This window comes from Saccostrea cucullata, unplaced genomic scaffold (genome assembly GCF_032062105.1).
Source record: "Saccostrea cucullata isolate Sc308-1 unplaced genomic scaffold, CSIRO_AGI_Scuc_v1 ctg11961, whole genome shotgun sequence".
In the NCBI taxonomy this organism is placed as follows: Eukaryota; Metazoa; Mollusca; class Bivalvia; order Ostreida; family Ostreidae; genus Saccostrea; species Saccostrea cuccullata.
In genome coordinates, this window is record NW_026922573.1 from 1 (window position 1) to 11638 (window position 11638).

The 11638-nt window shown below is 30.9% G+C and overlaps 1 protein-coding gene across 1 annotated transcript; it reads right to left on the minus strand.

The window, feature by feature from the left end:
- Window positions 1–3288: 3288 nt before the first annotated feature.
- Window positions 3289–6706, minus strand: LOC134261980 (uncharacterized). The gene is made up of 5 exons (XM_062744362.1): window positions 6487–6706; window positions 5458–5826; window positions 5010–5112; window positions 3787–3831; window positions 3289–3385 (listed from the first exon to the last, which is right to left on the minus strand). Exons 1-5 carry the CDS (start codon window positions 6704–6706, stop codon window positions 3352–3354), a joined length of 771 nt encoding a protein of 256 aa, XP_062600346.1. The 3' UTR covers window positions 3289–3351.
- Between the last annotated feature and the right edge of the window lie 4932 nt (window positions 6707–11638).

Consider the following 11638-nt stretch of genomic DNA (forward strand, 5'->3'; position numbering starts at 1 on the left):
TAGTCTTAACATGTTCAAATTCCCACAACAAATATTCTATTGTTTCACATTTTTCATGCATGTATAATAGCACAGAATAATTTTGGAAATTAATTTGAGTCATGCAATATTTGCAATTAATTTTGTATGGTATAACAAACTTGTATCACTTGAAGATAAATAAATGCATTACAAAAATAACCCAAAAGATCAAATACCTTTCGGAAAGATTAGAATGTACCCTTGGTATGATATAAACATTTATAAAAATTATTGTACAAGAATAAAACCGATGAAATGATGAATTTTTCATATTTACGAAGCAAACAAATTTCTTAAAGAAAATTCAAAACATCATACATTTAATACTATAACGTATTCATTGATTTCGATAAAATTCGCGCTGAAACAATTGTTGGTCTTACATAGATCGATGAGATACAGAAAGTAGTGAAGAAATCCCATTTCATAATATCTTCATTAACAAATCATTACTATGCCTTGTAGCAACCGCTAAAGATATAACGTTGCTTAATGGTACAAATATCCTTTAGAGCTGCAACGCTGAATGTAATAAATTATTGCATTAATGGTTGACCTTTTCAACCGCTAATGCTAATTCGCCGCTTAATGAAAGAATTATATCACTAAGCGGTTGAGCATGTCAACTATTAATGCAATGATTTATGACACTAAGCGTTGCATTGCAACGTTTTATGATATTTGTATCATTAAGTGAAGTTCTATCATTAGCGGTTGCTACAATGCATTTTAATTTACAAAACGTTGATATATAGACTGTTGTGTTCTTTGGAACATTCAAGGTTTTTTATTTTTATTGTTCTAGTCTATTATTTGCTTTTTTTTTTACTTCTAAAGAAACATTTTTCTAATAATAACAATGATTTAACCAGCAGTACTAGTACTTCAACAATGGCATCCTGTGTCTTCATCTAAACAAAAACTTGCCTTGAAATTCAACGATATCGTTGAAATTAATACGTTGTCAATGGTGGCTTCAGACAGCTTCTGTTTAAGAACACGGAGAAATAAGGCAAAGAACATAATTATTGCTATAAATGTAAAAAAAAAAATCAATTACTATTTTATGAAAGATATGATAGGGAAATAGAAATCTGTGACACCGATATAAACGACCGATGTCAGAGGTCATTTTAATCAATGTTATATTGTACGTACATTCGAAACAAAGTAGGGTAAGTTAGTTTCCGAGAACAAGCCACTCGCCAATACACGTGACAGGTGCACAGGAAATTATAGAATTATCAAAATAAAGTTTAGCATTTACGCTAAATATACACTACTTAACTTTGATTTGTTTCATTATCACTAAGATGATTTACCAGTCATGGTATATGGACTCTAGATATCTCGAAGTCAGAGTTGACAAAAAGTGACGAAAACACCGGAGATGTTGAGGAACAAAAAACCGGTATCATTCAAACTCTTTTTTTTTTTTTTGCTTATCAGTAATTTTTTTTAATTAGTTGAAGTGATTATTCGTTGACTAAAATGATAAAAATAAATGTTTTATTTATAGATATTTTTGATATAAAATACGAAAAGGATATTTAAAAGAAAAAAAATGGACATGTGTATCAAGCTGTTAAACAAACGACAGTTTATTGTTTGTTTTTTTTTTATTTAAATCGGACATAAACGAGTGTAGTCATAGTCAAGCTCGTAAAATATTTACTAAATATGCTTCTGTTTCATTTTTCTGAAAATGGCGCTATAAAAATACTTCCAACCAGTTAACATATATAATTTTACATCATATACGATGTTACTACGGACGAATCAATACCAGTACTTGTATATCCGTTGTTTGTGTGGTTTTTTTTTTCCTTTTTCTTATCTTTTTTTTTTTTTTTTTTTTTGCTTAAATCTATTTAAAGCTATGCTTTCAAAACCAGTCAGATTTTGGTGTGCTAGAAAAATCATATTTCATATAATTTAAAACTTAAGTTCATAATTAGTAATTTCAGTTACTTCATAATTTTTTAAGTCTATCTGTTTAAAAAAGTTTTTAGGACATGTGATACCAAAAAAATTGATACCTGGTTTTCTATATATATTACTCAGCCGATTTTTATTGCAAATGATACAAGCAATAAAATTGTTAAACTATTAACAAATTGTAAACCTTCTATGATGTTCAAAATTCTTCCTTTCTGCAACCATCCTTATTGATCTATATACCAATACTTCAAATTGAAACTTGTTCATTTTACTAAATAAAACACGACTCCAGTATTATTATACTAAGCCAAGTGTCTTTAAAATAATTCAGCTATTAAGTTCCAATAATATTAAAGATCCCTTAAATTTGGGCAATTTTTTTGAAAGCTGCAACAATGTTAAGAAAAATTAAAATTGATGTATAGTATTATTTCCATGTATGTGTTCTTCACGTTCACTATCTCTGTATGTTTTTTTCTTATAATTATTATGTTTGTATTCTCTGATGAGCCAGTTGGCTTAAAGAAATAAAGAAACTGAAACTGAAATAAACTGAGAGATACAAAGTCGTTTTCAAAATTAAAGCAAGAGGAATGGGATGATGGGAATAAACGAAGTAATAAGTCTATATAGCATTTTGATCGAGTGATACAGGTGACCAAGAACATTGATTTATATGTTAATTTCATATTAAGCATTTTTGACTGTCTTAAATACTTTGAGATTTTGTCATTCTCACTTAAGAAATAAGATATCATTTTTAGAGTTTCATTGGGATATGACGTGAAGTCAGTCACGTTATCAAATTCTATTACGCCCAAAGGGCGTTGTAGTATATTTGATCACGTACCGACTTCATGTCATTCCCAATGAAACTCTAAAAAATTATATTTTGTTTCTTATATTTATATTTTCAATTTTTTTTCCTGTGACAAGGAAAAATAGGCACTATTTAGACTTTGTTATGGTAATGCAACATAACGTATCTACGACGTCATGTGAGGTCACAATCTGAACTTCCAGATGGCTCGTTCAAATTGCTTTCCATATGCAAGAAAATCGGATCATGTGACCAACTACATGTCATCAAAAATTGATTTTCAATTTCATTATCATTGTTATATAAGGACAGACATCAGCAAATGTAAATATTTTTAAATAATATACATGTACACAAAATCAATGGACATACAGCTTGTTGTATTTTGATCTCCCGGTATTTCCATACTCCCACATGATTGATGTTTGTCATAAAAACAATGAATATTAAACCACATGCACTTTAATGAACTTGTTTATTATAGCTAGTATTTAAAGCATGTTACAGCAGATGTACATAGGAATGATGATAGCTTTGCTGGGTGAACAATTATGATGTATTCGAGTTCCTTATAGGTATTTCCTTGAGTACACTAGCGGCCTTCTGCAATTGGTAAAACAGGTAATTAATTAGAAAAAATAACAATGCACATACATGTATATGTTTTATTTACATATCGAGTATATTGTGGCCAGATCCCAGGGGTTTTGACAAAACTTAACTTTAATAAATACTTCCTATGGATAGAAACATGGCCTGGCCATTAGCCTCGGGCAAAAGAACACATTGAGCTGTTCCCAGCACCCTGGGAAAAATATTTTGGTTTACCGACTGATTAGAAAATCTTTAAATTATTCTATATATCGTTTGATGGATCAGTTTAACTACGCAAATATATGTACCCTGAATGCAGTGTAGAGAGAATCCTTAAGACTTAACTAAGAATGAAATAAAACCTTTTTGCTTTGTTATGGGAGCTTAATCGTGTTTTTAGATGTACTTACGTCGGTCTGCCAAACCATCGAATAGCATCATCCTGTGATAGAATGCTGAAATGATACACAAAGAATAAGTTTACCTTCTATTGCTTAATTATTAGGCAACTGTTAGATATTTGATTGCAGAATGCATAAATTAAAGTATGAATAAAAGCAAAAGTCCACAATATACGAGGGTCAGGAACATTGTAAGTTCATACCATAATTTGATAAAATTATAATCAAGAGGTCAAATATGTTTTAAAATAAATTAATGAATGCTTACTTCGCATATAAGACAAATTTAATTAAAGTTTTTTTTTCATTGTTCAATGCAGTAGTGTTATATATATGCTACTATGATCACAGTATTTCATCCTGTGGAATCTATCAACAACTTAAACAAATAATGATTCTTAACAGTTGTGTGGGCTAATGACAGAATGAAATTTTATGAAGTTGTTTCCTATTTCCAGGATTTTGCTCTTTACTGAATTAATAATTTGAAAAAAAATATTGCAGTGAAATTAAATAAAAATGTAAATAAGGATGCTCTTGCTCATTGACGCCCACATGCCATATTAATTCATAGTTTACATTTGTTTTTCTACGTAACTTCTAAAGAGAAATTTTCATATCTCGTTCATTTAATTCATATATCAAAGAAACACATTTACTTAAATTTTTTATTACGGCATTAATGAGGGACCATCTGTTGGCAATGAATATTCAGAAATTTCTAACCGCATTTATAGCGGAGCATTACCCTCGTAAAGAGCGTTTCTTTAAAACAAGGCAAGATTCCGACGTCGATCCCGATGCAAATTATGTCAGTTCCGTTACGCACAGGACTAACTCACTTGCCCAAAAAACATATATACAACATGCGTTACTACATGAACACTAGTATTTACTATAATGAAGAGTAACGTCTACCTGTTTCAATTATGGTAAAAAATCTGAACGCACCATTACGGTTCATAAACTATTACTAATACCGCTACATTAAAGGGATGGATGTTTAGAAATACTTTCAATATTACTGAAACTATGATTATTAACATTTGACAATGAATATTAATATTGCTTGCAAGTTAGCATAAGAATAAATATTCAATAAAAAACTATCATATACAGATAACTTGGTTAAGCTTTGGTAAGTAATAGTTTACATCTTTTGAGTGTGATTTTACATAAAAATGTAGTTGAATAATGCATACAAAGAAAGTTTTAGAAATACAGCAACCTACATTTCACATCCACCATGCCGTAAAATAATGTGGTGCTCCATGATTGTTTCTTTGAAAACTGGACACGTGTTGTCCCCTTGGTTTTTGCCACTACGATCATTTCCTGTTAGAAAGTTTACATGGACAAACTCCCATGTCATAAGAATTGTTACACATTGGATATTATTCTATTAGCAGTTATATCATTAATGTGCAAGCACCAAATACATTTATTATTTCATATGGAAGACAGTGCATGTTAGCAATCTTGGTGCAAATTACATTCTTGTTAATGATACTTAGTGTGTGAAGTAAATTAAAATGTTAATTAATGTTGTTATCTTTATGAAATATCCAGTGATGATCTTATTATTAATAAGTTTTTACATTCATTTAATAAAGTGTATGTGTTAGAAAATAGTTAAATGCAGACTATACAATGCTAGCATTCCCAAGCAGAGGAGCTTACCGTCAAAACCACTATTATAGTTGTAGTAATCAGGATAGTAATTGCTGTTATAATATGTGGACCCAGTTGTTTCAACATCAACCTCTTTTGGTTCCGGGGTTGTTGATCGCGCATGCACAATTGGATCACGTGGTACAGCTGGTCTTGATGCTGGTTTGACGACAGGAGGTCGTGCATGCACAATAGGATCACGTGGTACTGCAGGTTTTGGTGCTGGTCGTCGGATTGCTTTTGGAGGAGTTGCTGCTGCTGCTGCAGCAACTGCCGCCGCGGCAATTGCTGCAGCTTTCCTTTTTATCTGTTTTGTTGACTGTTTTGATGACTGTTGCGGCATCGACGTGGTGGCATCATGTTGCTCTATAGGATCGGCTTTTGAAATAAAGACAATGGGAAAAATGAAATTCCTTCGACTTAATTGTGTAATATTGATCAATAAAAGCATTTTAAAGAACGTGATAGATCCAGAATGATCCAAACTAAATAAGTTTTGAGAACTTGTGCCCAATCCCATTGTATACATATATTACAATAAAATATGTTCAATTCAATCCAAACTTCATTTGGGTGAGGAAGGGCAATATCATGCGAAAGGCGGGTACAATAATGATTCCTTTCAAATGTCTTTTTACACTCTTTAGGGTTAAACATGTACAACAATGGAACAAACAGCATGCATTCCAAACACGAAAATCACTTTAGGGTACATAGGGAACACACTTATAAAATTAATGTATTTTTTCAAATTCTTTAACTTAAGGAAAACCAATTTAATTATAATTGAAGTTTAAGGGAATATGAAAACCATGCATTTCTATAACTACATACGAAATTCTTTAAACACGCTTAAGGTAAATGCGAATCATATATATACCAAGATAAAGGTTTCTTCAGATATAACAACCATATATATGGGATATACCATAGGCTGTAGTAATGCACCCTTTTAAATACTGGAGAGGATAATCCTGGCATGCTAAACTGTCTATTTACAGTCACACGCTGAATGTCTACAGTCACACGCCGTCTTACTTCCATAGTTGGATTCTGTCCTTTGAGTTAAGCCATCAGCCGAGGTGGTCGGATCCTCGCCAATTTCCCGCTCCTCGGGAACATCTGTGACTTCCTCTTGATTAGATTTTGTTAGAAAATTAGGTTTAGTTGTAAGTCTTGGAATGCTCAAAAATATACCTGATTTATTGGCTTTGGATGCAGACATTGCAGACGACACCCCGGAGCTTGATGCAGTCATGGAAACCGCGCCATTTTTCTGTGACAATGCAGTCGAAACCAACAAAACCACCACGCCTAAATTGATCGAAAAGGGGAAGAAATGCAAGTCTTTTTAGATGCGTTTTCTTATTATTGACGAAAGGTCAATCACATTTTTATTTGCAATGATATATCATAATACATTCCAAATTAAAAACTGTGAAATATTTCATGAATTTCATCGATCAGTGTTTTATGCAAAATGCTTCAAAGAACGTGTTATTTATCATGTTGTAAATTTTGAATTTACTAGAGGTTTAATCATTTTATTATTTTTGCATTAACCCCCACCCCTCCCCCTAGTAAATTCAAAATTTATCACAAGATACATGTATTACTGCTATTTTATGAACGTAAAGGCGTTTTACTGACACTGTAGCTGATACCTTACATGTAAATGATGTAAGAATATGTCCAATCTTCAACATGTACAAACCTTTCATTTCTCACCGGATTACTGACATTTTGTCAGATTCTCTTAATAAAACGTCAATTACCTTCATTGTTATGTCCGAAACCCCCAAACTGACAGGCCGAAAACTATTAACTTTGCCTGTGATAAAATCTTTGTGACAATACACGGTAAAAGAAACTTCACATAAATTCAACAATATATTTTTTTACATAGAGAAATAATAAATAAATGTGGCTATTGTCAATACTTTTAGTATTTAGATAACAATGTGTTATTAATGAAATTTAAACATTTACAGAAATTTTGCACAAATATGTAAATATTTCGAACTAACAAATCATAGGTTTAAACCTTGTCAACTTTTCTTTTGAAAATTAATAAAACAGTTTATAGAGATGGGAAAGTTTTATATAAAAAAATAATAAAAAAACATTACCTAAAAAAACAACAGTCCTGTGCATTTTTTAGGAACTCCCGGAACAAAACAAGAAATATACACGGTGGTGTAAATTGCTTCTCCCGGGTCTTCACATGCGGGCGCGCAGGTTCTAGTGGACGTGGTTAATGCATAAACCGTGTCGTTTTCGCGGCTAACTTGTTGCATGACACGCCGATGCACGCGCCGTATTGTTCTCTCGAGGGAGTTCCTTAATAATAACTGTTCCTTCCTTTATGTACATTTTAAGTATAGTAAGCAAAGAACTGTTGAAGTAAATAAGACGTACACTGTATGTAAGTTTATTTCCATGATTTTTTTTTCCCACAGAGTATGGGTTTGTGAATACATTATTTTGTCGTTTTTCATTTTGAAGGTAAAGACAAAAACTGAAGAATTTTATAATTGGCGAGGTAATCTTATTCTTTATTGCACTTCTAATATCGTTTTATATCATATTGAGAGAAAATAAAATTAGTATTTCATGGATTCTTTGATTTCGAATTTAACAATTATATTAATAGAATATTTATGATTGATAATTCTAGAGCAACATAAAATGACTGTCAAGTAAATAGGAGGTACATGTATATTTTATTCACTTTTTACAAGGCTAACTTTATATAAATATTTCTTTTTAAAATAAAATGAACAAAGTATAGTGTGTATTTTCAATTCATCGCAAAGATTTGATTTCAAACTTTTCAATTACAGACAACCATTACAGTGCCAAAAATTGAACATTTACGAAAACATGTCCTCTTTCTTCCTCTTAAACTATAATAGTCCCGCTGGACACGACATTTATAGTTGAAAAAGACGACATAAAAGTATTTTTTAATGAACCCATGACATTTGAACTGGCAAAAAAAAAAATCTTCGTTTTCTTTATTTGTTTTATGAAGTCGGTCGAATTACGCCAGAAGGTTAGTGAAATGTGAAGAAAAAGATATGCATGAACACTGTCTAAATAGATAAAGTGTTCTAGAAATTTAAAAATTACAAGTAACGAATAGTGATCAATCTCAGACACGCGGATACTCAAGTATAAATCAACTTGAAGAACAAGAGTCTGTTTCTTCACTTGACCCCTTTCGCGCAAAATACTATTTAGTAATTTACCAAAATCATCCTACATTTCATTCAGTTTTCAAGTCTTAACCCTCTCCTCTTCTTCACACACACACACACACACACACACACACACACACACACACACACACACACACAGCGAGTGGTATCGATGTTTTTCTGAATGGGTGGTTAGAGAAGACAGGGTAACATGTTTTTCCTCAGGAAGCAAAGTTAGAAGGAATTTCTTTATTTTTTCTACAACCCTTCTATATGCTCGGCGTCCTTTTGTTCTGAGCGTTGCTGATCATATTGTTTTATTCCTTTATTGATCAAAAATTTTATGCTAACAAGTTTTTTTTTCTGGAAAAAGATTGAACAAAACACTTAGTTATGTTTCCAAAAGTCCTCATATATGAAAGTGTTCTAAAATCTCTGAACCAATCCCTGTCCACTTAAAATCAAAGCTGCTTAATCACTTTCATTAACATCTCGTATTCCAACGTCAACATCTTCTGTAGACCATCCAATACCATTCCTTTAAATTTTCCGACTTCTTTGAACCTTTTGTACATCTGTTGAACTAGCTTTTGGAATTTGGAATAAGCACTATTAGCCCCAATATCCTCTATTCCAGCTTTATTATCGGCCGCAGCTATTTGTGGTTGTGTTGGAAAGTGCACATGGGGAAATGAGACGTTATTTATGTATTAGTTCAGTAAAATAATTTTTAAATGATAACATTATAAAATCATGAGTAAATTTTTTTTTAAAAATTCTTTAAACTAAATATTTATTGTTGCTATTATGTATCAACTTCATTATCATTTTTCATCAGATAATTGACAATTTATGGTTATGCAAAAAGAGTATACAATAGGTACTCCCCGGCCTGGGAGTGTGTAAGATATGAAAGAAAATTGTCATAATTTTACGGATAATAGTGACGTAAAAGTGCATGGTTAATAAAAATTAAAAAGTTGTTCAACTTGTAAAAAATGTTTTGAATATGCTACTGCTGCGAATGACACAAGAATAATATTTTTATATTTTGCACAGCGCCTTGCAGCAAAGCCAACTCTGCAGAAACCAATGACATTATCACGTGACAAAGATGCAGGGTATTAGCACATGGTTCATATTGAAAGGCCTACATCTTCATTTTGATTACAATAAGTTCTTATCATTTGTCATTGAGCTTATTACATCGATGAATATATTTGATGAGCAAATGCACTAAAATGTCTATATATTTAATTTTTTTAAATATTGTTTTGAAGGCAGTCTGAAATAAAAATGATCACTATTCAGTTTAGCTTTGAATATCATATGCTTTCCTAGCATAGATGCTTTTTGAATTGTGAAAGCACTATTTTAAATGCAAAATTTTGTTTGCGGCCAATTTAATGCTTTGCTTCAATTTTACTTGCTATATATGTGTAAGTCAGGAACTTTGATCTTTGCAAAAGTCCATGCCATCTTTGAGTATCTTGACCTTGATCTAGATTCAAATATCCCAACACTTCTCTTGACAACACAATTTCCTTGTTGGAACTCTAAAAATTTACAAGGCAGCTTGATACACACTATTCTGCTAGCATAGTGTATGGTCGTGTCAAAAGAATCGACGGGGGGGGGAACAATTTTTTTCTCTTTCCGATTTTTTTTTAAGTTCGAAAACAGTAGACATGGATTTAGAGCCAAAGACCAATTTTTTTAAAAGTATGTTTGGATTATCGTTTTTTTTTTTGTTTTTTTTTATTTATATTGCCCAATATCACAATTTGCATAAAATTATAAACAATTTATGAGCTTTTTATACATTTTGACTACTTTCATTCACAGACTCTTACTGATTTACATACAGTCTCATTCTTAAGATCATGAAAATAATAAGAAAATGGTTTGAAAAAATCAATAGTTCATATACACTATATCTTATTACAACTTTACATAAAACATATATTTACTACTCTATATAGATTTATATTGACAAATCTCTTTATGAAAAACAAACAGTATAAAATATTTTTTAATAAGCTCATTGAAATATGTTTTTCCACAAAGACAATTCTTTTTCAAATTTATCTATGCGAAGATTTTTGATAGCTATACATTTTTCAATATTATGTTTCAATTTAATGTGATTTAATAAGCCCAAAAGATTTGGAATTTTATCTTGCATTAAACATGTAAAAATGTATTGTTTTGTATATAATATTATAAAATTCTTGACTTGTTATATGTCATTGGAATTTCACCTAAAATAACATTTTCAACATTAAAACCAACTCTTTTATTCATTGTTTTGTAAATATGTAAACTGAGGCTGGTCCATAGAGATAAAACTTTTTCACAACCAATGAAAACATGTTGAATAGTTTCTACTTCTTGTTTACAAAAAGTACAAATATCTGAATTTTTAATCTTAATTTTTTTTAAATAAGAGTTAACAGGTAGAATCCTATGTAAAATTCTAAATTGTAACCATTGAATTGTTGAGTCCCTTGTTGTTCTGAAACATACTTTAAAAACATCTTTTACACAGATTTCATTGATTCCATATGGAGATAATTCTACATTCCACTTGCATAAAGCTTTTAAAACAGTTTCTTTGTGTTCAGACAATTGTAAATATATTTTGTACATTTTTCATACAACAACATGTCTTGAAAATAAACAGGTAAAAAAGGTCCATACATATTTTTCACTGAGAATCTATCTATTGACATATCCTTTATGTACTTTGAGATTGAACAAACAACACTATTATACTTCATTATACATACTGTAGAAATGTTAAATCTTTGTTGATAAGTCTTTTGAGTAAGAAAAATACCCCTTTCATCTAAAAAATCACGAATAGTTTTAACACCATTCTTATACCAATCTTGAATAAAAATGCTTTTGTTATTAACTTTGATTGTTGAGTTATACCATACTGGTATATCCAAGAAATTGTCTTGAGAAACTGAATCATTCAGCGTTTT

Excerpts from the sequence above, each read along its gene's own strand:
- LOC134261980 (XM_062744362.1), bottom strand. The coding sequence starts at position 6,706 with ATGACTGCATCAAGCTCCGGGGTGTCGTCTGCAATGTCTGCATCCAAA. Across the intron at positions 5,113-5,457 it reads CTATAATAGTGGTTTTGACG|GAAATGATCGTAGTGGCAAA; the intron begins GTAAGCTCCTCT and ends ACTTTCTAACAG. Across the intron at positions 3,832-5,009 it reads CGGCATGGTGGATGTGAAAT|CATTCTATCACAGGATGATG; the intron begins GTAGGTTGCTGT and ends GTATCATTTCAG.